General features: G+C 42.0%; 1 protein-coding gene across 6 annotated transcripts in view; it reads left to right on the top strand.

The window, feature by feature from the left end:
- The first annotated feature begins 3,261 nt into the window (after positions 1-3,261).
- Positions 3,262-27,551, top strand: part of HNRNPR (heterogeneous nuclear ribonucleoprotein R) — a 52,591-nt gene continuing 28,301 nt past the window's right edge. The window contains exons 1-6 of one of the 6 annotated variants that reach the window (XM_073317794.2): positions 3,264-3,442; positions 11,498-11,666; positions 14,004-14,122; positions 14,547-14,654; positions 17,343-17,456; positions 26,310-26,486. In XM_073317794.2, the coding sequence (XP_073173895.1) occupies positions 3,287-3,442; positions 11,498-11,666; positions 14,004-14,122; positions 14,547-14,654; positions 17,343-17,456; positions 26,310-26,486 (843 nt within the window). In that variant the 5' untranslated portion in view covers positions 3,264-3,286. Of the gene's footprint in view, positions 3,443-11,497; positions 11,667-14,003; positions 14,123-14,546; positions 14,655-17,342; positions 17,457-26,309; positions 26,487-27,551 lie in introns of all 6 variants that reach the window. The other 5 variants (XM_073317796.2, XM_073317797.2, XM_073317795.2 and 2 more) reach the window with 5 other exon arrangements.

The raw sequence follows: 27,551 nt of genomic DNA on the forward strand, positions 1-27,551 counted from the left end.
AAATAGGTCTCCTCTTGCTTACATAACCCAATGTTTCAGTGTTTGTGTAACCCACACACCTGGTTACTTTGCATTTTGCATCCCCTCTAATGGCTGGTTAAAGAGAACAGCCGCCACTGCTTCTGCAAGCTAATGTAATGAGTCCTTTAGCTCAAGCAGTAGAGGCTTATGCTATAGTGGTAAAGGCGTAATCCTACCGTTGACCTATATGTGAGAAGTTGTTACAGTTGCACATGATAAAATGGGTTTTTCTTTAAAAATGAAGAAAAACCTAGAAAGTTACATATAAATTCCACTTGCATCCGACGAAGTGGGTATTCACCCACGAAAGCTTATACTCCAATACGTCTGTTAGTCTATAATGTGCCACAGGGCCCTTTGCCAATTATATTGAGAACTTTTAAAAATTGCAAAAGTCAAATACTCAGTAGTTAAAAATACTAGAATTAAGGTTTCCCATCCAATCCTAAATTTACACCCTTTGTATCTGTTATATAATCTTTAATTATTTGATAGTCCCCCACTGTGATGTCTATAAGGAGATAGCTTTCAGGTCTGAGTCACAGCCATGAACGATATAGAGAAACTAGTCACCTATGGTTATGGCAATACAAATTATCAACATGGGTTGAGACTGTTAATTGTTATAAAAACGTATTCATTGACTATTTGAAAAAAACACATTGATTAAGTTCTGCTTTTAAGAACCGGATTGGTTTTTAGTGTCCTAAAAACCCAAGAGGCTGGTCGGTGCTCACCTTGATTACTCTCAAGCCTCCCCAGGAAAGGGGGTGAAGGGACTTGGGGGGATATTTTGGGGAAACAGGAACTCCAAGTGGTCCTTTTCCTAAATCTTTGTCTAACTTACTTGGTGGGGGCAGCGATACCGTTCCAAGGACAAGGAAGAATTTGTGCTTTGGGGAAGTTTTTAAACTAAGCTGATGGAGATAAGCTTAGGGGGTCTTTCATGTGGGTCCCCACATCTGTACCCTAGAGCTCAGAGTGGGGAGGGAACCCTGACAGAGGTGGGTTAACTTCTGCAGAGGTGACCTCTTCACTAACTGCTGCAGCATTGCCCTGTAAGTGTAGCCAAGCCCTTAAAGTTCTTCCACAGACTTCAAAGCAGTTCTTAAATACTTGCTGCCCCTTTGCAGCCCAGCCAGATCAGCACCCAGTACAAGATGAACCTGACTTCTTCACAACTGCAGGCCAAAGGGCACTGCTAGTGACAAGCAAATATCTGAATGCGTCCCATGAAGTGAGCCATAGCTCACGAAACCTTAGGCTCAAATAAAAGGAGTACTTGTGGCACCTTAGAGACTAACCAATTTATTTGAGCATGAGCTTTCGTGAGCTACAGCTCACTTCATCGGATGCATACCGTGGAAACTGCAGCAGACTTTATATACACACAGAGATCATGAAACAATACCTCCTCCCACCCCACTGTCCTGCTGGTAATAGCTTATCTAAAGTGATCATCAAGTTGGGCCATTTCCAGCACAAATCCAGGTTTTCTCACCCTCCACCCCCCCACACAAATTCACTCTCCTGCTGGTGATAGCCCATCCAAAGTGACAACTCTCTACACAATGTGCATGATAATCAAGTTGGGCCATTTCCTGCACAAATCCAGGTTCTCTCACCCCCCTCCCAAAAACCACACACACAAACTCACTATCCTGCTGGTAATAGCTCATCCAAAGCGACCACTCTCCCTACAATGTGCATGATAATCAAGGTGGGCCATTTCCAGCACAAATCCAGGTTTTCTCAATTTTCCCACCTTGATTATCATGCACATTGTAGGGAGAGTGGTCGCTTTGGATGAGCTATTACCAGCAGGATAGTGAGTTTGTGTGTGTGGTTTTTGGGAGGGGGGTGAGAGAACCTGGATTTGTGCAGGAAATGGCCCAACTTGATTATCATGCACATTGTGTAGAGAGTTGTCACTTTGGATGGGCTATCACCAGCAGGAGAGTGAATTTGTGTGGGGGGGTGGAGGGTGAGAAAACCTGGATTTGTGCTGGAAATGGCCCAACTTGATGATCACTTTAGATAAGCTATTACCAGCAGGACAGTGGGGTGGGAGGAGGTATTGTTTCATGATCTCTGTGTGTATATAAAGTCTGCTGCAGTTTCCACGGTATGCATCCGATGAAGTGAGCTGTAGCTCACGAAAGCTCATGCTCAAATAAATTGGTTAGTCTCTAAGGTGCCACAAGTACTCCTTTTCTTTTTGTGAATACAGACTAACACGGCTGTTACTCTGAAACCTGTCACTAGGCTCAAATGAATGGGTTGGTCTCTAAGGCGCCACAAGTCCTCCTGTTCTTTCTGCGAATACAGACTAACACGGCGGCTCCTCTGAAGCAAATATCTGTTCGATATCCTCATCAATGATTGAGATAATGGCATAGAGAGTGCACACACAAAGTTTGTGGATGAGACCAAGCTGGGAGGATTGCAAGTGTTTTGGAGGATAGGATTAAAATACAAAATGATCTGGACAAACGGGAGAAATGGTTTGAAGTACACAGGACGCCATTCAATCCAGACAAATGCGACGTACTCCACTTCGGAAGCTGCTCGCAGACAGACTGGGCGTGCCTGCCTGGGACAGGGGGCTGTGGGAAGGGACCTGGGGGGTCATAGTGGCTCTCCAGCTAAACAGGAGTCAATCGGGCCCGGCTGTTGCCAAGGAGGCGCCCGTGACCCCGGGCCGCGTTAGCCGGCGTTTTGTTAGCAAGCCCGAGGCGCAAGTCTCCCGCGCGGACTAGGCCCCAGCGGCGCCCGGCTCCCCGCTGCAGGAAGGAGGTGGCGGAACTGGAGAAACCCAGCGAGGGGCAACGCAGGAGCGGGCAGCCCTGGAGACCCGACCGGCGGGCGAGGCTGGGGCCCGGGTGCGCTCAGCCGGGGGAACCGCCTGAGCAGGGCCAGGCCGCCCGGCCGCGAGGAGCGGGGCGCTAGCGCCTCCTCGGTGAGCCCGGAGCGCCGGGCGGGGAAAGGCCCCTCGGGGCGGCCTCGCCGGACCCCGGGCGGCCCCGCCCAGCTCTGGAGGCCGCCCGGCTCGCGGGGGCGGGGCGGGGCCCGGCTCGCGGGGGCGGGGCGGGGCCCGGCTCGCCTCCCTTTGTTTGGCCCGGCAGCGGGGGACCGCAGCTGCCGCGTTAAATCCCGCAGCTCTGCGCGGCAGGTCTGGCCGTTTCCTCCAATTGGCCGGAGGGAATACCGGTGTCCCGCCTCCCACCTCTCATAGGTTTCGAACGGTGCTCGTCTGACGCCCAATATGCTGATTGGCGAATGCCGGGATCCCTGGAAGCAGTTCCGGGAAACCCCGCGTGTTGCCGGGGTCGCGCCGCCGTCCATGAGGAGAGAGGAAGTGCGCGGGCGCCATTTGCAGTCGCTGCTCAGGCCTCAGCCGCGCCGCGCAGGCCGCGCTCCGGTGAGTGCCGGGGGGAGGCCGCCGCCGCGCGGGGGGAGAGCCGGGCTGCCGCGCTCTGAGGCGGCGAGTCCGCGGACGGGCCTGCGCCCCGCATCGGGAGCCCGGCGCGGTAGCGAGGCCCGGCGCGAGAGGAGGCGGGCCCAGGGCGACCGGGGCCTTGTGGAAGGCGGGGGCCGCAGGCCGCGCTCGCAGAGGCGCCTCCGGGCGCCTGGCCGGGAAGGGGGCGGCTGGGGAGGCCAGCCGCGCACGCGGCGTCGGCTTCGCTGGCGGGGCGCGGGGCCCGCCGTGGCGGGAGGGCGGCCGCTTCCCGGCGGCGTGGGGGGGCGGGGGGCGCTTTGCGTGGGGTCGGGCCTGGCGGCGCGGGTGGCGGGAGACTGGCCCGCTCCGCTCCACCACGTGGACTGGCTGCCGCCTGCGGGCGCCGAGAGGCGGGCGCTGGCTCCTGCTCCGTGCGAGGCTTCGCGCCGGCCGCGTTGCGTTCCAGCCGCTGTGGGCGAGGCGCAGCTGGCTCCCGGCGCAGCCCGGGCCGCTCGGGGAAGCTGCCTGCAGGCAGAGCCCCGTGGCTGCTGGCCCCGGGAGACCCCTGCCCTGCCCCGTGTGCGTGGGTTGGCTAGGAAACCTCTTGCCTAAATGCGGATTGATCTGTATTGCCATGAGGGTGGCGACGAGGACACATCTGTTCTCTGTAAAACCACCCGTAGGAAGTATTCTGCTAGTGTGGGTTTTAGTAAGCTAAATTTCACATTAAACCTATTTAAAATAATTCAAGTTACCACTTACCTATTTCCTTCTAGATGGTAAATCTTAGTGTGAGAGAGAGCTAAAATTCTCTAGGACCTGATCACTATGAAACTGCATTTTCTTTTGTAAACTTTACCAAACTTCTGTTCAGTACAATTTTGAATAAAAATACAGGGTTTTAAAGTGGATTTAGTTACTGTATGTTAGTGGCCTGGTTATCCATTACTCTGTGAATGTAGCCAGTTACCCTACTTGGCGTATGGTTCAACATAGGTTTATTTAGAGGAAGTTGCTTAGACTTTTCTTTGTATCTTTTTTTGTCTTCTCTCCCACTACTGAGCAAGAAGATTCCAGCAGCTTTGATACTTTTGTGCTGTGGAGAGCATTGTGAGGGCCACATAAACATTTTGGAGTCCTATTTGTGATGTATTACAGAACAATTACTGGTGTCATACACAGTATATTTTGTAGGAGTAAAAACGCTTCTGTAATTTTGAACTACAGTGCTTTTTTAATCCTTTCTGTGAAGTGACTGGCTTTTCTGTGTAAATTATAGGGTTTGCAGACTAGCAAAAATTCTACTTAACCTTTTTATTCTAAAAGCTGTGTTTCCTAAGAGTATTTAACATCCCTACTCAAGTGTCTGTCTAGGTAGTTATGATGTGAATCACAGTAATACTGGATTTATTCTGGCAGTATCACTGTGTGGTAGGTAAATGATTATTACCTCTGTTTTACAGATCGAGAACTGAAGTGTCCTTTTGGAAGATAAATTCATGGATGTTAGGGCATGTCTTCACTGCAGAGTTAATTTGAGTGATAACTCAAGTATTGTCCCTAACTTTAGTCCCATCCACACCCAAACCCTTAACTTGGTGTGCTCCTGTTTGTAACTTGAGTTGGCTGACCCTTTTGTGGGATGGAGTTGGGGGTTAGCACAATTTGTCAGCTGCTAGTACAATCACCGAAGCCTGATATATACTAGGAAATTAGGTCGGTATAACTGTCGCTCAGAGGTGTAAAAAAGTCCATACCCCTGAGCAATGTGATTAAACTGACCTAACCCCCAGTGCAAGGTCACTGGTAGAAACCCTCCAATTGACATAAGTAGTGTCTTGCAACTGGAGAGGTGTTAGGCTAATTTGACAGGGAGTTGACTCAAATGTAGATAATGTAATATGAGTTAATTCTGCAGTGAAGTTACAGCCTTCGGCATTCATACCATGATGACAGGTATTCATCTATATAGATACTCTTGAGCATAGCCTCTCAACCTGGGGTTGTAATGACCTCCCTCTAGATGTGGGGGAGGTGTCCCTATGCTTTCCCATATCATGAGGTCATTTTATGGGAAAGGTTAAGAATAGCTGGTCTGGAGGGGTGGATGTGTTAAATACTCACTGTAACAATTGTGTTTACTGTACTAGAAGTTAGACTTTAGGACCTTGGTAATCTGCAAAGCTCTTAATTTGCATGAAGGCAGTAACTTCAGAGCAAAAATGTAGTCCTGTAGCTTGTTCACTACTTTTACGCTAATTAATGTTTTGTAGTATATCTTATATAATTGAAACTGTCATAAATAACTACTCATTTGTATCACAAGTATTGCTTAAGGCAGTGGTTTTCAACCTTATTTTCATTTTGTGGACCCCCTACATTTCAGTTGAAGGTGTTGACCCATTTGGAAATCTTAGACATAATCTGCGGGCCCCTTGGGTCCTGGACCAAGGTTGAAAACCACTGACTTAAGGTAAACTGATGCATTATAGTTAGGTTTTTTTTGGTGTGTGTGGAACTTGCAAAACTTTCTTCTGGATTGCCAGTCGGAAGTGTGGGCTAGTGAGGTTCTTCAGTAATTCAAGTCACTGTTCAACTTCCATTATAAACCCTTGCATTCCCTCACATCTTTCTTAAATTCTTCTTTTGGATTTGAACTGTCCATGAGCTTAGAAAGAACAGGAGTACTTGTGGCACCTTAGAGACTAACAAATTTATTAGAGCATAAGCTTTTGTGGGCTACAGCCCACTTCATCAGATGCATAGAATGGAACATATAGTAAGAAAATATATATAATACACATACATACAGAGAAGGTGGAAGTTGCCATACAAACTGTAAGAGGTTAATTAATTAAGATGAGCTATTTTCAGCAGGAGGAAAAAATCTTTTGTAGTGAGAATCAGGATGGCCCATTTAGACAGTTGACAAGAAGGTGTGAGGATACTTAACATGGGGTAATAGATTCAATATGTGTAATGACCCAGCCACTGAGTGGCTGGGTCATTACACATATTGAATCTATTCACATATTGAATCTATTTCTCCTGCTGATAATAGCTCATCTTAATTAATTAGCCTCTTACCTTCTCTGTATGTGAATATATTATATATATCTTCTTACTACATGTTCCATTCTATGCATCCGATGAAGTGGGCTGTAGCCCACAAAAGCTTATGTTCTAATAAATTTGTTAGTCTGTATCCGCAAAAAGAACAGGAGTGTTTGTGGCACCTTAGAGATTAACACGGCTGCTACTCTGAAACATGATCTTAGACTGAAGGTAACTTTTTTTTGGGTGAAGGGAGGGATAAATCTGTTCTGCTGTGCTTCAGTAAAGCTACTGGGGTAGCACATAATTTTTCAGTTTCAGAAAAACCCTTTTTTGATACATTGAACATTTTGAAGTTCAGCCATTTTGATTTATCAATGTAATGTTTTTAAACCTCCAGTGAGGCACTAGTTGTCTAGTAGGTGGTGATGGCGGGGGGTGGGGAGATTAAAGTAAGTAATTTAGGGCAGGTCTACATTATGGGGCTAAATCAACCTAAATTATGCAACTCCAGCTTTGTGAATAACATAGCTGGAATCGACGTATCTTAGATCGACTTACTGTGGTGTCTACACCATGCTGGGTCGATGGGAGTTTCTCCCGTCGACTTACCTTATGCTTCTCATCCTGGTGGAGAACCAGAATCGACAGGACAGTGATCGGCAGTTGATTTAGTGGGTCTTCCCTAGACTCAATAAATCGATCCCTGGATTGAGCGCCACAGCATCGGTCCACCAGTAAGTGGAGACAAGCCCTTTGAAATGGCTTTGGTGCAGGCTCAGTGTAGAATATCCATAAGGTTTTTAGTTATGCCTGCTGTACTTTAAAGTTGATTATGTACAGCTTTGCTGCTTCATGGTAGCATAACTGTTGTAGCAAGCTGAATAGCAGTCCGGAACAAGTCCATGTTCTCAGCAGCTGTATCATCTTGTAGTGGGATTTATACTAAAAGAGAACTATTTTGGTGGGGAAAGTGCAGGTTTGACTACTTGAATTACTTGCGCATAACTCCTCCCCCACATCAGGTAACTAAATAACACCCAGAGTTCCAACTTTGCATGTGGCTAGACCTCAATGAGGATTAATTACTTTGACTTTGAGATATGGGTGGGCAAGTAACTCAACAAAAATTATACAGTGCTGTCGTTAGTTGCACAGTTGGCAGTGCCAATATGGAGTCTTTTACGTAAAACACCATTCTGCAACTTCAAAATGGTGCAGTTAGGTAATGGCCTGGACACCAATATGGATTCTACACAAAACATCCACACTTACAATCTGCAGTTGCTCCCAAACTTTATATACTGCTGCTTGCTTAATAGGCACATCTTTATACGTATGCACATCCTGAAGTCCACCTGTCTTTGCACATTCTACATATTTCACGCATAGCAAAGTAAATGATCCTTCTGGAAGTGTATCTATAATCTTTGCATACATCTGGGTTAAAGAATCTCCCTGTCCTCCCGAAACTTGGGTTGTACAATTTCTGTATGTGTACCTAATCAGGTTTATATGTGCATTTTGTGCTTTCACGTATGGCTCAAACTACCAACCAGCCATGTCATGGGCATGATCCATGTGCAAACTCCAACATCTCTACTCCTTTTTCAAACTTGCTTCACTTCAAAGTTCTTTTCTAGTCTGAATAATGAAAGTAAACATGTTACCTTCTTAATCAACTGATCTTATAGCATATTCAAGTAACTTTCTTTGGTGACAAAAATTGAACTGGTGTTTACTTCTGGTGTCTTTGCATAGCTGACACAGCTAAGAGGAAGAGAGCTGGATTACCTTCCTCTTTGTGCATCAGTATGACTCTTGAATTCCAGTTATACCTGTGCAGCCCCATTGAAGGCAATGGGGTCATAAGGGGTGTTGCAGGGGATATGATTTGGCTTGTGTGTTGGTGAAGCAAGGAGGAAAAATCACCATTTAACACTCAGATTCTGATCTGAGTTTGCAAAACTAGCTGATGGGGGGGAAAAAAAATCTCTGCTTGTGATTGGAATGGTGTGCATGTTCATCTGGAAATCACTGAGACACATTACTCCTACCGTAATACCTTCATGTTTCAGAGTAGAACCACACTTAAAGAAGAGTTTGCAGTTAGACACATGACAGGAAATGCATAGTTAAGGATGAATAATCTTAACTTAGCTGGTTTGTGCACATGCATTACAGTAGCCCTAAATTATGTGATCTCATACTAATTCTCAAGTTCTTTTTACAAAGATAAACATGTATAGCATGAAGAATACACTTGACTTACATGAAGTGAAGTAAAATAGGCTTAAAATTCATACTAAAAGTGCATTCTGCATTGGAGTAATACTGTAGCAAAAACTTACTGGATTGTACACTCCTATATAAATACTAAGCTGACAGTGACACTAAATATTTTGTACCATTAGGTTACAAAAGTAATACTTCATAGCTTATGAGAAGCTTTAGCTGTGGAACTGCAAATTCATTAAGTTTGCAGCTAAAAGTGTACAACCAATAATTCTCAGCACAAGTTTTAGGTAAGCTTGAGAACATGACTAAAGTCTTAACATCTTCCATCAGGAGAGAGTTGAATACTGTGTGAAAATGACATTTGAAGTGTTAATCCAGCTTTAAAAAAAGCCTCTTAAAGGGACATCAATTTAAACTACTCACTTAGGAACATTTTTACTGTTAGAGGTAAAACAATTACTGTAGTTGAGGCTATTTGTCTATTTCACTTTTTTACTTTGTGTAATCAGTTTCACACTTTCCCTGTATTTTCTTGTGCAAAACCCTACAAGTGAGAGAAAGTAAAGTAAAATGATTGTCAAGCTACAAAAACTGGCAAAGGAGTTGGGGTGATGGGGGAGAAGAGACAAGACTCAAAGGCTGATATGGTACCTGAAACAATTTTTTAAAACTATTTCAAGGTATGGGGGGGGGGGTGGCTTCTAAAGATACCTAAGGAGCAAATTTCTAGCCTTAATTTAGCATTTATTGACTTTTATGTAATTCACTGCACAAACTTAACATTGCAGTAATGTTTTGGGATTTAATATAATGTGAGTTTGGTGAATATTGTGTGTAGAGGTGAATAAGCATGGTTCTGTTGACATGTTTTGTACAGTAATACTGTCACTTTAAATCAGAGTGGATAAACAACTGTTTTAAAAAACCAGAAATCTGATTTTTTTAATTTAAATCAGATTTTTTTATGAAATGCTTTTAGAGGGAAAAAAACCTATCTAAAGAGAGTTTTAATTAAGACACATTATAGCTCATCATGGAATAGGGATTATAAATTCTAATTCTATAGTATGAGACAATATATTCATGAAATTTTTAAGAAACATTTTGTAAATGAGCTCCAGTAGTTCATGGATTTAGGGACCCAATCTTATAGGTTTCCAGGGGCTTCTGTATAGATTATTTAGGTTAATCTTTCTATCTACCCAATGGGACTCGGTCTAGAAGATAAAATCAGAGATGCTTAGTTGTGCAGTTCTCAAACTGTGGATTTGTGTCTCCAGAGATAACATGCTTGTTAATAGCAAAAATAATAATGGCATAATAGCAAAGTTAATAGCAACTTCTAAGTGCATACATGTATATCATGCAGCTGCAGAAGTTGGCTTCGTTATATAGCTTGCATGAGGGACTGTCACTTGAGTCTTGTCCCCTCCCAGTCACCACAGTTCTCTCAATCCATTGCAGAATCTCTTGTCTGTCTAATAAGAATGATTTGGCTCAAGCCAGCAAATTTGCCCTGGTGCATTTTCAGAGCAGTGCATAGGCTTTAGTTTAGAAGCTTTGGATATGTTGCTTGTCTGTCTTGGGTGAAGTTATTTAAGAGATTTGTTCTGTGGTAGCTGACTAGATATCTTGAGGCTTAAACATTAGAAAAGGTTTATTCTTGAACCATCTTCAAATCATGTATTCCAGTACATATTGCATTGCTCCTGTCATGTTGCATATGTCTGTGTAGTTACCGTTCCATCACTGATACATGCATCATCAACTTTTCTTTCATGTCTTATAAGGCCCAGCACTATTTGCATCTCTGCTGATCTTATACAGTTGACAATCCTAATTAAGTAGTTGGTTGCAATCTCAGCCATGAAAGCTGAGGTGAAAACATCTATTGGCCGGCTAATAGAGAAATTGAGACAAATTGTACAGTGAATTAGGCAAAGCCCATTAGAGTGGTCTAAGACAGTAGCTGTGCCTCTTTGAATGTACATCCTTGCGATCTCTATTGATTGTTGCATCAAGTCTTTTACTTACGAGAAATTCAGGATGCTGCAGTCATGGCTGCGTTTGAAACTAGTAAAATTCAAAATACCTTGTGCTACAATTTGCAGAATCTAAAACATTCTACCTGAAGTGGTTTTTCACTTTCAGATTTGTACCACTATGGATTGAAATTGGTAATATGTCGTAGTATGGCACTTTCCATGTTTGAGTTCTGAAGCATGCTGAGCAAAAGAGTATGGCCTCTCATGTAACATTAAGTTGGGTTTGAAAGAAGGCATGACAGCAAGCCAGGAAACTATGTGAAAGTTGGCAAACGTATTGACATTGATATGTTAAGATACCCTGCATAAGAAATAATCATTTTAAGATTAGAGGAATGGGAGATGAAAATAGCAGTAGTTTTGATGTGGCTTATGGTTCACCAATTGAAGGGTGTTATGTAATACACCAGTACACTCCAGCTGCTATGGTAACCAGATACCTTACTGACAATCAAAGTTGAGTTTAGATCTGATGTACATGAAGTACTTTAAAAATGTAAATTCTTCCATGTACATGTTCCACAATGTTACAGAACTGTACTTATTGAAACTTAAATCAGCTGCATCCCAAAAGCATTAAATACGATTTTGATACAGGTCGTTTGCAGCATGTATACCAATTAGTTTAGATAAATCATGCATTGTCCTACAAACTAGTTATTTCTGGCTTAATGTAATATAGCTCCTGAATTTTTTCCAGCAGCATAATAAAATGGCTAATCAGGTGAATGGTAATGCGGTACAGTTAAAAGAAGAGGAAGAACCAATGGATACTTCCAGTGTAACTCACACAGAACACTACAAGACACTGATAGAGGCAGGCCTCCCACAGAAGGTGGCAGAGAGACTTGATGAAATATTTCAGACAGGTATAATATACATTTCTTGTTTCTGATTGGTTATGAAAGTGAGGGCATACCATTTTCAAATTTTATAGATTAAGGTTTAAAAATTCTCACTGTGTTTGATCTGTGTAGCTCTGAATGTATTGCTACTTCCACTTCCCTGAAGGCAAATTGGGTTTGACACTGACTCTTTTTAATTATTGGAATCATCCTTAGTGTTGAATGACATCCTAGTTCCTTCAGGAGACAGTGCATCAGTTTGTCTTAGACTTTCACAAGTAAAGATGTATGTTCCAGCATACTAAACTGCACATTTTTCTTAATCCAAATAGTCATCACTTCGCTTTTACTTTTCTACTGTCAACTCCTCACAGTGACTCTTAGAACACTTAAGGGCTGAGTAGATGGCTCAGTAGGGAAAGCAACTAGCTTGTCTTGACTGGGACAACATTTGAACTCCAGTCTGCCTATGGATTTTATGTTCTGTCTAGTTCCAGCTGAACAGTTGAATCCATGTCAGTCATTACACTGAAGTTTTCACTCTAACTGCATTTTAACACAGTCCAGGAGTAAGCTATTCAGCAAATTGAATAATATAGTCTCTGGAAATCCTAGCAAGAACGGGTCCCTTTGCAGGAAGAGGGTTTTTTTTTTTTTTTTTTTTTGGGAGGATAATTTCCCTCCATTATTTTGGTCTTATAAATGGAAACTTCCTCTTCCTCTTTAGAGTGTTCTTTGAACAGATTTAGAGACATAAATGGAACTGCTTCATGCACTTACCTGAATATCTCAGTGACAGGATGCCAGTTTCTCCTTTTAAACAGTCTAAAAATTCCACAAACCAAGTGAAGGCAGTTCAAAATAATACCTTATCCATCTTCAGTATGTTGATATTCTGGCTTGTGTGGGCGATCTCTTTTGGAAGTCAGTCCAGTGAGTTTCTACCAGCTTTTATTTGCTTAGAGATGCCTTTCTCTAAGTGTGGGTTATGATAATATCCACATCATGGCTTGAGGATAGATGTAAATGGCTGGGCAAGGGACTTGTAGGACTCGAGTCTAGAAGGTGTTGCAATTGTGTTGTGAGGAGTTCTCAAGTAAGAGTATTTTAACCCAGAAATTGACTAGCTAGTATGACTTCATTGCATGGGTAACTTTTGAAAACACATTTGTTCAAATTTCCTTAATGCCAACTGAAGATGTTCTACACTATGCAGGGTTTTATCAGCTCTATTAGTTTCTTTTGATGCCACAGCCAAATTTGGGGATGTACTTTGGGATTTTTTTAATCTGCTCAGTCTTTTCACTTGTGAATGATACAGGTGCCTTCCAATATGCAGGATCATTTCTGAAATGCAGTCTTTGTGCTCTGTACTATTGTGTTTTTGAACTCCAGTGGAGATTAAGGAGTGTGCAGTAATTTAAATTCCAGAATGTTCAGTGTTGTGAGGAGTTCTCTATGTGGATTCACACTGAAGTCTGTTAAATATCAGCAGGTTTCTTGGAAAATGTAATCTTTGTCTGTAACTGGCAGCACTCCACAGCTTCCATAAAACCACTGATATTCCAAAGAGAGGAAAAACTTCCAAATAATTTGAAAATAACATGCGATTCAGAACTGGTCCACTGTCTTTGGGTCTGTACCTGTACAGCTGCTAATAGTGTACTTGGGGTACATAGCAGGGCTCGAAATGTCTTTCTGGATACTAAAAACTGTGGGTGGGTCAAAATGTTTTTTGTACTTTCCCAAGTGGAAAATCCACTGTAATCTCCACTCTTCCCACCTACTTCAAGAAGTCAACAAATTGTTCTATCTCTAATGCTTTTTGAGGTGAGGCGGGAGGTGGCTATAAGTGGCTCAGGTCCTCAGTCAGTTGGCTCCCTTTTCATTATGGATAGGGTACAGGCAAGTGAGTAAGATATAGGCAATGCTTCCCTGTCAGTGTATTTTAGAATGGCTCCATTCAAAGAAAGGAAACTTAAAGCTTTGGGTTCACAGATCTGTTGGAAATATGAGCCAGAGTTTTAATTATTTCAAACCCTGGTATGTAGCATTGTTTTTTTGCAGCAGATTGGATTTCCAAAGCTTCTGAAACTATTACTCTTGGTTTAATATTGCACTTAGTTTACTGTAGTGCCTAGGTATATACATTTTAATTTCTTAACTTTTTCATTCGTATACCCATATCCTTTCATATACTTGTGTAGGAGTATGTAGTTAATATTAAATAATGCATAATTCTATTTACTAATATGCAGTATAACTGTTGCTTGTTTTAAAAGCAAATAGCTTAGTTGTTAGCCATCTTGCTTTTGTATAATTAAACAGAAATCTGTAACTTTTCTATCTTTAACTTTTTAGGGTTGGTAGCTTATGTCGATCTTGATGAGAGAGCAATTGATGCTCTTAGGGAATTTAATGAAGAAGGCGCCCTCTCTGTATTACAGCAGTTTAAAGAAAGTGACCTGTCGCATGTACAGGTAAGGTGAGAGCTCCAGAAGTGTGAGCAGATAAGTGTAATGGTGTTTTGGCACTTCTGAGTTCCCGTAAAGCAAATACTTGATGTTGCAGTGTTCTAATGTTTCAAACCCAAATTGGAAGTTTGGCATATATCTTTGATATTTGTATTTTGAGTGCAAGGCAAAAGCCTCTAATGCTGGAATGAGCACTATATATTGAGTGAATGTGTGACCTGTTAGTGCTAGCTGGAGCCTTATTGTCTTTAGCAATCATCAGTTTGTTCTGATAATTTACATCAGCTGGGATGTTCTTAAGGATTCCTTTGGCATTTTGGTTATTACATTAACATGACACATTGGCTTTTGTGATGTGTAAGATCCAGTGGCTTTAGATGGCTTTTTATAATACGCTTCAATTGAATTACTTTATAAATTGTGTCTACAGAACAAAAGTGCATTTTTATGTGGAGTTATGAAGACCTACAGGCAGAGAGAGAAACAAGGAAGCAAAGTACAAGAGTCAACAAAGGGACCAGATGAAGCAAAGATTAAGGTAATGTATTTAGATACAAAAATTAAGCTGTAATGGAGGAGCAGGTATATTTGTCTCTAGAAAGAGACTGGGTAAATATGAGTGTGCTCATAAATCCTCCTCAATACACCGAAGTAGCATACAACACTGTTTGGAAGCTTTCCACTCTGATACGGTCAGGAAATGCACATTAGACAAATACTTAAGAGGCATGCTTCCACTAGTAAGCTAGCAGGTGTTTTAAATTAAATACTTGATTTGAAACTTTGGTTGCTGTACGTATGTAAATTTGAATGACTAGACTGAGGCCTGTCTGAAGAGAGCATGCCTGAGTGACTTTTTTCCATCAGATTTTGTGGTAATATAGATATTTTTTTTGGAAACTTGGAAATAAACATAGCACACATCTTAAGCAACTATTATGAATAGGGGTCTACTTAAATTGTGGAAAAATCACACTTTTTGCAGGTTGAGCAGGACGTAAAGCGCAAATTTTGTGGATATGTTCATACAGTTGTAAGTTCTATGCCATCTTTACTTCTGCGCTGCTGCTGATGGCGGCACCACCTTCAGAGCTGGGCAGTGGGAGAGTGGCAGCTGCTGGCAGAAGTAAGGGTGGCATGCAATATGCAACTATATTTGTTGTGCAAAAGTCAGCATGGTTTCTGTAAAGAGAGATCATGTCTTACTAATCTATTAGAGTTCTTCGAGGGGGTCAACAAACATGTGGACAAGAGGGATCCAGTGGACATAGTGTACTTAGATTTCCAGGAAGCCTTTGACAAGGTCCCTCACCAAAGGCTCTTACGTAAATTAAGTTGTCATGGGATAAGAGGGAAGATCCTTTCATGGATTGACAACTGGTTAAAAGACAGGGAACAAAGGGTAGGAATAAATTGTAAATTTTCAAAATGGAGAGGGGTAACTATTGGTGTTCCCCAAGGTTCAATCCTAGGATCAATCCTATTCAACTTTTTCATAAATGATCTGGAGAAAGGGGTAAACAGTGAGGTGCCAAAGTTTGCAGACGATACTAAACTGCTCAAGATAGTTAAGACCAAAGCAGACTGTGAAGAGCTTCAAAAAGATCTCACAAAACTAAGTGATTGGGCAACAAAATGGCAAATAAAATTTAATGTGGACAAATGTAAAGTAATGCACATTGGAAAAAATAACCCCGACTATACATACAATATGATGAGGCTAATTTAGCTACAACTAATCAGGAAAGAGAGCTTAGCGTCATCGTGGATAGTTCTCTGAAGACATCCACGCAGTGTGCAGCGGCAGTCAGAAAAGCAAACTGGATGTTAGGAATCATTAAAAAGGGGATGGAGAATAACTTATTGCCCTTATATAAATCCATGGTACACCCAAATCTTGAATACTGCATGCAGATGTGGTCTCATCTCAAAAAAGATATGCCCGCATTAGAAAAGATTCAGAGAAGGGGAACTAAAACGGTTAGGGGTTTGGAATGAGTCCTATATGAGGAAAGATTAAAGAGGCTAGGACTTTTCAGCTTGGAAAAGAGGAGACTAAAGGGGGATATGATGGAGGTCTATAAAATCATGAGTGGTGTGGAGAAAGTGAATAAGGAAAAGTTACTTACTTGTTCCTATAATATAAGAACTAGGGGCCACCAAATGAAATTAATGGGCAGCAGGTTTAAAACAAATAAAAGGAAGTTCTTCACTCAGTGCACAGTCAACCTGTAGAACTCCTTGCCTGAGGAGGTTGTGAAGGCTAGGACTATAACAGGGTTTAAAAAAGAACTGGATAAGTTCATGGAGGTTAAGTCCATGAATGGCTATTAGCCAGGATGGGTAAGGAATGGTGTCCCTAGTCTCTGTTTGTCAGAGGGTGGAGATGGATGGCAGGAGAGAGATCTCTTAATCATTACCTGTTAGATTCACTCCCTCTGGGGCACCTGGCATTGGCCACTGTCGGTAGACAGGATACTGGGCTGGATGGACCTTTGGACCCAGTATTGCCGTTCTTATGAACACAACTGTGAAATTTGCTCTTTATGCCCTGACCAACTTGTGAAAAAGTGTGGATCCACCCACACTCCCCCCCCCCCCCCATTTTAAGTAGACTTGTACGCATAACTGTTGCTTAAGATGTGCTCAGTGTTTTATCCCAGGTTTCCAGAAGTATCTATATTACCACAGAATTTTGATGGAAAAGAGTCATGCCAGGCATGGCCCTATAGTATAGGGTAAAAGTAAACAAAAGACAAGATTTCACGGTCCATGATGTGTTTTTTTCACAGCCATGAATTTGATAGACGACATCCCCCTCCCCCCCCCGGGGGGGCAAACTAGGCACCCAAAATTAAAAAAAAAAAAAAATGCAATCAACTTTTGGGAGGAATATGTAGTATGCTGTTCAATATGTCATACAGAATGCACTAAATACTGGAAATATGTTGCATGTTGCTTCTGGGACACCATGTCAGTGTGTTTGCTTAAAACAGAAGTGTGTTCAGGCTTCCTTTTCTGAAAAGCAAGCTGAACAGTTTTTTGCTGTAAACTTTTCTATATAACGTAACACTTCTGTGCCCACTGACAGTGGTCTGCACAGCCTCTTAAGGAGGCCTATAGCTTGCTGTATGGTACTGGCAAAGTGCAAATTAGGAAATGTCAATCCCAATTAACTGTCATATCATTATAACTATCTAATGTAACAACTTTTTACAATTTTCAGGCTTTGCTAGAGAGGACTGGTTATACTCTGGATGTGACCACTGGACAGAGGAAATATGGGGGCCCTCCTCCAGACACTGTCTATTCAGGCATTCAGCCTGGTATTGGAACAGAGGTTAGTATGTGCAGATTATTCTACTAGGCCTTTTTGTTATGCTTTTACTAAGAAATTCAGGAAATTAGAAGTAAACAATACAACAAGTAAAAGCTTAGAGTCTTGCAGATAAGGACACACTTCAGTATCCTATTGGCTTTCCGCAGTTACGTTCTGCTTCTGCAGAAGATAACCACAGATGGCAGAAGAAGCAGAGATGGTGTAGAGAATAAAACTAGTTGAACAAGCTTTTAAAATAGGATAAGATGACCAAACTGTCAGATGACTTACAAGTCTAGCCAAACAGATCTGATTGAAAAGAAACCATTTGACCTTTTTCTTGTACAATGTGACTGTAACTTGAGGGACACTAATTGGTTTTGTTAGAGACTACATGCAAAAAATGGGTTTTAGAGTAACAGCCGTGTTAGTCTGTATTCGCAAAAAGAAAAGGAGTATTTGTGGCCCAAAAAATGGGAAGATGCTTGCAAATGTAAGTAAAGTGTTCAGGTAGAGAGCTCTGAAGTGTATACTAAATGAGTATTTGTGGATGGGTTGCCTACATTTTGTGGATCGTTCACATACATTTTGTTTCAGTTACACAAGGATCCTGGAAACTTTCAGAGGACTACTATCAAAACTTCAGTTCTGTCAGTGAAATCTATTAACAAAATTATTGAAAAGGCAAATTTAATTAATTGAAGTACTTTTCGTTCAAATAGTCTTGAATCTACTGTAAACATATTGGCATCAGTAGCTGCCCCACAGCATCTTAATAGAATCTTCCTGTAAATTGCTGTAGGGAACCCATTGGTGTTATCTCTCTTCCAACGAGCTAAAACATTAGTTTTAAGGTGGTTGTCATTTCCTTTTAATATTAACCAAAATGACTGAAATATGTAAATAAACGTTGATTAGTTGAGTCCACTATCACTTGTCCACATCCAGCTGTTCTGCAATAAATTTGATATTTTGCTGCAAGTGAAAATAAGTCACTCTCAATTAAATGTGTATATATATAAAAAATAAATAAGAGGCAAGAGGACACAACACTTAGTAAAGGAAACTTTTATATATCTGTGTGAAAGGACCTCTTAATTATCCTGCATTGTGTGGCTCAGTCTGGTGTAGGTCCCCAGCTTTTAAGAGCCCTAAATTCACCCTGCAGTTGCAGTTCAACAAAGGAAAACTGAATGAAGTTGGATATTTTAGGGTTGGAGTGGCTTTGGTTTTTGTTCTGTCGATGCATTTATGATTGCTGTTACCAAATTCCCCCATCCTCCTCACAAACGTAAAATTTAACTGAATTTTACATCCACATCACACTCTGGTTAACAGTTTGTATGCCAAATTTTAGCCTAGATTGACATTGTTTGCCTAAATTGAAGACCCTGTGCAATGTGGATGTACAGCTGAAACTGCTAAACTGCTCCTATAGCTATTTACAGAAATAGAGTTTATGTATCCATTTTATGACACTTAATTTCAAATTGTATATGTTGGTATGTAAATCAGGAGCCTATTATTATCCTTTACATTGAGAAGCTATTGATGTTATATAAGTGGTGGTCTGGCTGCTCACCTCCTTTTCTTAGCTCCTCCATAGTAGCCATATACAATGGCTGGTATTGCAGACTTCCTTTCTACCTAGTGTAGCAGAATGGTTGGGAGTAGTACAGTGATTGGTAACCCCTGTGAATCTACATTGTATAGTTGAGAGGGTTTAAGAACAGGCAACCTGATGGGCACTAATTTCCATCTTTTATATACATGGAGAGGAACTCTTTTATCTCCTTCTCCGGGGATGGAGTTTGAATTAGGCATTAACACAACTGACTTGTATACTAAATGCATGAAATGGCACTGTGAAACAAAAGTCAAGAAACACTAAAGTTAAGATTGAACTCACAATCTTATGCATATGCAAAAGGATACAACTTGGGTCTTGAATTCCATATAATCAGGCCTCAATGATTTGTGTATAGAAATAGTAATATTCATAATGGTAAATTGCCTAGAAATGGAAAGGAGATGGTTATTTTTAAGGCTGGATCGTCCATCTTTTCAGTATTTATAGGTATTATAGTGATGCTAAAACTTATACTGAGATTGGGGCCCTGTTGTGTTAGGCATTGTACACTCACTTAAACAGGCAAGGCAAAGCATGGGAGGGGAAATGGAAGCACAGAGGTGAATGAGTTCATTGTGTGGTGCTGCTGATGTGATTACATGACATAGTATGAATGACAAATATCCATTTATTCCTTAGGACAGCATAGAGTAGTGTTAAATAGCAGTATTGTGACTCCTACCTGAAGGCACTCAGTTGGAGTCCCCCAAGACTCAATCACCCTTGTTCATGAATCCACTAGGGACACAATGTCATGTTGGTGTAATCAGCTCTGTCTTTCTGTTGCTGTTTACCTCTTCTGATACCTTCTGTATATTGGGGCCTGGATGAAAACCAACTTGTTGAGGCTCCTTTAAAATAAGGAGATAATGCTGATTTGAAGACTTTGCAAAATCTACAGTCAGTTAGTCTGGAGGTCTTGTTAAATTTGTTTTTAGACCCCCAGATTGCTTTTTTTGGCCAGAAATACCCTTTTTGTCAATGGATGCTGACAGTTACATCCCCTTGCCTCCTGCAATCCCCTTTTCTCCGTTTACAGTTTTCTATAGTTTTGTTACCTTTTAGTCTTGACTGTTGGGATGGACTATACATCAGGCCTAATGAGAGTTCATCAGAAGCTCCACCTTCTGAATAGGGTAGGCTGGCAAGAACATATTGAGCTTGATTGCTTCTAGAGATACAAGACAAATATCTAGTGTAAGCTTTACACTGCATGAAATGCTAAATTCTTAGCCGACAGCCAAACTTCTGGCTGTAGGGCAGAGGTGGGCAAACTACAGCCCCTGGGCCACATCTGGCCCATGAGATTGTCCTGCCCAGTCCCTGAGCTCCAGCTGGGAAGGCTTGCCCCCGGCCCCTCTCCCGCAGCCTGAGCGCACTGTGCCACCAGCGCTCTGGCCCGCTGCTCTTGCCAGATAGCGTGGTGGCGTGGCTGGCTCCAGCATAAGGGGGTGGGGAGCAGGGGGTCCTGGGTCAGCAGTCAGGGGACAGGGAGCAGGAGGTGGTTGGATGGGTTCGGGGGGAGGGGAGGGCAGCAGGGGGCAGTTGGATGGGTCAGGGGTTCTGGCCGGGGTGGGGGGGGGGAGACAGGGAGCAGGGAGTGTTTGGATGGGTCAGGGGTTCGGGGAGGGGGGTCAGGGGATGCAGATCAGGGGGGTTGGATAGGGCGTGGGAGTCCCAGGGGGCCTGTCAGGTGTGTGGATAGGGGTTGGGGCAGTCAGGGGACAGGGAGAAGGGGGGGGTTGGATGGGGGTGGGGTCCCAGGAGGGGGCGGTCAGGGGACAGGGAGAAGGGGGGGTTGGATGGGTCAGGGATTCTGAGGGGGCAGTCGGGGTGGGAAGTGGGAGGGAGCAGTTGGCGGTGGGGGCCAGGCTGTTTGGGGAGGCACAGCCTTCCCTACCCGACCCTCCATATAGTTTTGCAACCCCGATATGGCCCTCGGGCCAAAAAGTTTGCCCACCCCTGCAGTAGGGGGAGTGTGGTATATCTACTCCTATTGGGAAATTGATCTTACAGTAGCCTATGACACAATTTCACAGACTGGTGTGCACTACACAAAGTCAAGAATTCTTCATAGATTGTACTGGTAGCTAGCTGGGGCTGTGAGGTAGATGTTTAAGTGGCTCTGTAACTGGTGATTCTAGAAAAACAGACTTCTGCAAGGCACAGTGCTGATACCAATTTTATTTAATGTAGTCACCAGTGACCTACTGAATACTTCAAGGCAGTTCATGTACACCAGTATTTGTTTGTCCACAAGGGACTGACTTCAAAAGACTGAAGAGAACCTGAACAGTGAGATGGCTGCAATAGGTGACTATTGACTGAAATCAAGAATATTACTTAATTTGCCAATAAGTTCTCACTTTATATTAATGCTCTTATGGGCTTTCCTCTACATCTTAAAATATGAACACATAGAAAACTTGTAATTGCTAGTTCTAAAACATTGGATGCTTGGCATCTAAGCCTATGATTGCAAAGTCTATGATGTTGTTTGCACAAGGGGCAGCTAAAGATGTACATCAACCTTTAACTCTTGCATTTCCTAACTTCTTAGTGCTTATTGTGAAGCCTTTTGGATTTTTTTTGGTTTAATTTCCTAGGTATATCTAAAGGAAAAGTGCCCAGTTCTATGTCAGTCACAAATTCACTTGTGTAAAATAGTTTTAGGCTAAGTGTGCAGCTAATATCTCACTGTATTATTTGGATTGAGGATATAACATCTGCCATTGCCCTGTTGTGCTGATTGTGCAAAACTCTTGCACTGTGTGCAGCTAGCACCACAACCATGTGCACCTAACAAGCTGACAAGTTCTGTTGACAAAGCTTTCTTCATAGCCAATCAACTTGTCCTGCTTCTGAAGCTCATTAGGAAGATGGAGCTTAGTTAACTACTGCGCACACATGTATACCGTATACATAAGTGTTTAACTAGTGGCTTAATGGAATTGTCTACTGAACGTGTTTAGTTCTACACTTTCAAACTCTGCATGAAATTTAAGCCGAACTTCATTAAACTTGGCAAAGCACTTACTGCTCCTCAAATCCTGTTTATAAGTCCAGTTTGACATTACATAATGAAGATGTTTGTGTTATCCCTGAGTGGGAAAAGTGGCAGCTGCTTTATGATGAGGAAAATGCTTTTTATGCTCTCAATTCTAAAAGAAAGGGGTTCTGCTGAAACTTTTAAAAAATCATCTTTTGGCAGAGGCCAAACATAGAGCAGTGCTTGAGAATAGAGCTTGTAGTGGAAACTTGTTAAATATACTAATCTGCTATTAAGTGACTGCTATATCTCTCTTCCAAATGGGAAGAACTCTTAAAACTTAAGTCTGGATTTTTAAAGATACATGTGAAAACTACTGTTTTACCTATTAAGTAACTCAGATAAAGTGTGAAGAACATTTGGTATGTTTAACTTGGTTTTCTTCCGAGTTACCAAACCCCATGTTTTGTTTGTGTGCCATTAAGTGCATGATACTCTTAAACTGTGTTGGAACCCAACTTCAGGTGTTGCTTGTGGGTCCTGTGGCTCAGAATTAGGGTACTTGGTATCATGTCCAGCTCTGTTTGGATGGAAATTTAAATTCAATTAAAAATGCACAAACATTTTATTTTTTTATTAAATAAAACTACCTTAAGTGCACTGGATAACTTTTTTTTTTAATGTGTCAAAACATGTTTGCATTTAAACCTGATTTTAAGAACGTTTATCTGTAATTTATGTATTGAACTGTTTCTGGCCACCACGTCCTTCAATATTTTACAACTAGTAGGTCTTATAATTTAACACCTAATTTCCATTCATACATTGGATGCAAAAAAACAAACATTCCTGCTTTTTCAGATCCAGGGTTTCTTAACTTTGAATGAACTAATTAAATAAACTGAAATGGAAAAAATATTCTCCCTGCATCTTCAGAATAGGCCACTGCTGTCAAAGCTCTTTTAGCACTTCAGTAAACCCTGGTTGAAGGCGCTTAGCCAGTGACTTCCACCAGTTCGTTGGGTTGACTGTCTTTTTTTTTTTTTTTTTAAAGTTGGCTGCAAACTTAATACTTTTTGTATTTCATTTAAATTATTTTAATATATTAGTGAGTTTAGGCTGTAGACCCCTGCAGGTCCCCAGCTGCCCTGCAGCTCCCGGTGGCTGCAGAGGGACCCTGAAGCTGCTCAGTGGCTGTGGGGGGAGGAGAGTGCCGGACCCTCCTCCCTCCCCATTTTGTCAGGGATGGTTTTTAGTAAAAGTCATAGACTTCTGTGACTTCTTTTTTTATTGCCCATGATCTGTTCCTAACTTTTACTAAAAATATCCATGAGTCCTGTATTTTCAGGAACATGGGCCAGTACAGAAAGCTGCAAGTGGGGACTTTCTTTCCAGACCAGAAGATTAAAGTGGGGGATGTTGAAATGCCCTTAATGATCCTGGGAGTCGCGGCATGCTACTTAATGCCATGGCTCAGTAAGTGCTTCAAAAATCCCTAAGCCGGACCCCACCAACAGTAGGGTCGGCCCTCCCTTGCTGCGTACGCACCGTCCTCTCCAGCGCTCTAAATATTAGTGGGTTTAGTACCCTGAGCATGCGTGTTGGGGAAAATGCTTTCTCAAATTAACTTAAATAACCTCTGTGCTCTTTTAACACATTCTCCTAGGTACTGATGAACTGGCTAGTGCCACAGCTGATCAGGGCTTTGCATAAGAAGCAGTATTCAAATCACACTATCTCTAATACATCGTGGTAAAAAATTTTGTTACTCTCTCTATGGCAGAGGAGTATTTTAATCATCCTGGGGCTCCTTCTTGTTTGAGAGTATTAAGCAAATAATTGTTGTCTTGGTTTTGTTAAAGGGAAGTGGTCTGCTTGAAAATCGCCTATTGAATCTTCTACCTTCTGTTGAAAGAATCCCCCCTGAACCCGAAAGCTGAGGGAGATTAGAGGAAACCGTTCTCTTCTTTCACAGTCTAGTAGATTTCACAGTCTTGTTAGTCATTCACTTTTTATCCTAGCATATGTCTAGCCAACAGCTAGGAGGTGTGATTGCTAGTGCAGGTAGATGTGCACGTACTAGCTCTGCTTAATCCAGAGCAGGGATTCTCACGGCAAATTTTTTGGTGGTTTCAGATCTTGCTGGTGGCCTTGCTGACAATTTTTCCTAAAATACTTAACTTTCGGAAAAACAAATATGCACATATACATGTCCAAATCATTGTAATTTATGTAGGATTTTTTCACTCAGTAACAAATAATTGTCTGTCCTTTACTGTACCGAAGCAGAATAGAAACACACACAAATAAGGTGCTTTGCATGTTCTTGTCTTTGTTGTATCTTTGCTTTTTTGGTTTCACTTTTTTTCTCCCTAAGACTTGCTAGCTGATAAGTCTTCTGCTGTGAAAAGAGATACTTGTATGATTACGGGGGCGGGGGGGGGGGGGGGCGGGCGGCTGCCAGCCCACCCTAGTTCCAAGCCCCCACCAGCTAGCTCTGTCCACTGACAAAGCAGGTGGCTGCCAAATAACATTCTAAGGGAGTATTGTGTAACTTTAAATGAGCATGTTCCCTAATTGATCAGCAATGTAACAACGAAACAATGTTAACCAGGACGACTGTAGTGGTATGGTCACTGCAGCAATGCTGCTATAGTCAAGATGGTAACTCTGGCAGAGCTAGTGTGCATATGTCTACCTGGGCTGGGAATCACCTCCCTGCTGTGGTGTAGACGTACCCTGGGATAAAACATATAACGTTAGCTAGCTCATTCTGACTAACAAAGTTTAATGTAGACAAGGTGCGCGCTGCCTCTAATGTGCTGAGATGATAGAGTTTAAGCCTTGCCTTTAATTACATGGACTTAGTATGTGTTTAATTGTACACTGCCTTGGCTAACAGCAGGTTGTCCACCCTAGACTTAACGTGATGCAGGATATCTTTTTTTAATCTTGGTCTAGATAAAGGCCATGAGAATATGTATACCTGTGATGAGAGTATTTGGTGTTCTTGAGTCTGCTCATAAACCCTTGTACTTCTTTTAAAACTGCTTTAAAAAAATTCAAGACATGAGACTTTGCTTTCTTAGAAAACTGCATTATTTAAAAAAAAAAAATAAATTGTTTGAAAAAGAAATTGGGTGGACACGTGTCTGTAAATTGGTGGTAAAATCTCGATACCTCTCCGCTTAGGCATACATTGTGTGCATCTTCAAAACTGTTCTTATAATACTTGTGTTCGGATGCTCAGAGCTCTCAATAACATTCAACTGTGAGTACTGAATTTCTGTTTGATATGCGTCCAAAAGTGACTCTGAGAAATTCGACCAATTTTTGAAAACTGACTTAATTTTTCTTCTTCCTAAACTAAGTTTTAAAATTAAGGGTGTCTACCATTCACTACATTTAGCAAAAATTTGCCAAGTTAGTTTCCATCCTGCACCATTTAAACGTACTATTTAGAAAACATCATGAGTATATCTTTACAACTTGACTTAACAACAACAAAAAATCCACCAACCAACAAGTACAGCAAGGGTGAGAACTTGTTTCTTTTTGACAGAAGTTACTACAGTTTAGACTCGGGGAAATGGAGAAGTTCAGACGTGAATAGCTATATCACCTCAGTTGTGTTTAATATATTAAACCTCTAGTGTTTTCTGCTCTTCCTTATTAATTACGTATTTAAATCTGTCTGTTTTTGTGTGATACATTTTTAGGTTTGGAATGGGCATGTTACTTATGAATGGCAAAGCCAGACAGACCAAAAATAGAATATCTTGAATGAATGGCTGGGAAAACTTAAGGATAGGTCCACTCTAAAAAGTTAAGGTGACCCAGCTATGTCTTTCATTGGTGTGAAAAATCCATACCCCTGGTTGCCATAGTTAAGTTGACCTGTCCCCCAGTGTAGACGGTGCTAGGTCGACGGAAGAATTTCTTCCATCAACCTAGCTACCCTCTCTAGGAGAGGTGGATTAACTGCATTACTACAGGGATGGGAGAACTGCTTCAGTTTAGCCACTCACTACAGCTGCAGCTGTGCCGCTGCAGTGGTTTAAGTGTAGACATATCCTAATTGTGAAATGAGTCTATAATGGATAGATAGTATTACAGCCGTAACTAGGGGTTTCTTCTATAGTTGTTCATAAATTTATTGTTCATGCAGTTTTTGTTCCCAGAGAACTTCATTTAAAGTGCCAATTCCAGGTCAGAATCTGCAAAGGCTTTTAAAGAGGTTTTGTTTTCTCTCCAGGTTTTTGTTGGCAAGATTCCCAGAGACTTGTATGAGGATGAATTGGTGCCACTCTTTGAGAAGGCTGGTCCAATTTGGGATCTGCGCCTCATGATGGATCCTCTGTCTGGTCAGAACAGAGGTTATGCTTTTATTACCTTCTGTGGCAAAGACTCAGCACAAGAAGCAGTCAAACTGGTGAGTTAATTCATTCTAGACACAGCAGGTTAATAGTATTACTCCACCAAGTTTAACATACCTTCTTCAAAATCCCTCCTCAAAGCTCAGCTCTGCTATAGTTCATGCAGTGAATTGCCATGTGACTGTGGCTGTGTGGTTGATCTGTGATTATTGCTGCTGATTGGTTTCAAATTGTGTGCACCTCCAGTCTGTGGTAAAACATACTGTGTTACTCCTTCTGCAGCCCCAACACCTTATGTACAGATGCAAACATGCTTTTTCTTCCACCTGTTATATCTTTGGTTTGGGGCTCTGCACCTAGGGACAGTCCTGGTACAGTGAGGCTTCAGCCTGCTTGGGCCTCTAAATTGAATCACAATATAAGAGTTGTAGGAAAAATAAAGTATGACGTACTAGGTTTCACCTGTGAGCAGTGACTTTCACTACCTGTTATGTCAGCACAGTTCCCCACAGTACAAAGAATCCAAACTCTTACTGTGGTTTTTTTAAGGAAGTATTAGCTCAGATTTTCTCCCTGGACTTGGCCGTTTCTAGGGTTCTACTGTTAAGGCTGCTAAGCCCCAATCTAGACCGGTAGTGTTAAGAAAACTTCAGTTTGATTCTGTATTAAAAAATGAACTTAGTTCTGGGGTGCAGGCAACAGCCAGAACAGAGTAAGAGAACTGAGACCTCAGGAGAAATGGCAGACTCAGTGCCCCAATCTCCCTTTCTTCTGGAAGCTGGAGAAGGTGTCATCTAATCCTCCTCAGTCTATGGCCATCTGAAGAGACAACCTCATAAGATCACAGGGCAACTTCATGTGACATCGCTGCTGTTTTGCAATCAAGTTTCACTATGACATTGAAATATTTGAATCTGCCTTCTCACTACAGAGGGGCGGATGGGAACACTGTGTCTCCTACTGCTTCCTTTGCAGTCCCAGGAGAGCTCTACTCAGCTGCTTTACCTTTTCCTGCTGAGGTACAGCAGCTCTTCCTCTAGATTCCTGACATCAGGGAGAGCAGGATAGATACTTGATAGGCTCAGGCTGAGTCAAGAGGAACTCCTAGTAAGGGATTACTC

The sequence above is a fragment of the Lepidochelys kempii genome, chromosome 19 (assembly GCF_965140285.1).
Source record: "Lepidochelys kempii isolate rLepKem1 chromosome 19, rLepKem1.hap1, whole genome shotgun sequence".
Lineage (NCBI taxonomy): Eukaryota > Metazoa > Chordata > Testudines > Cheloniidae > Lepidochelys > Lepidochelys kempii.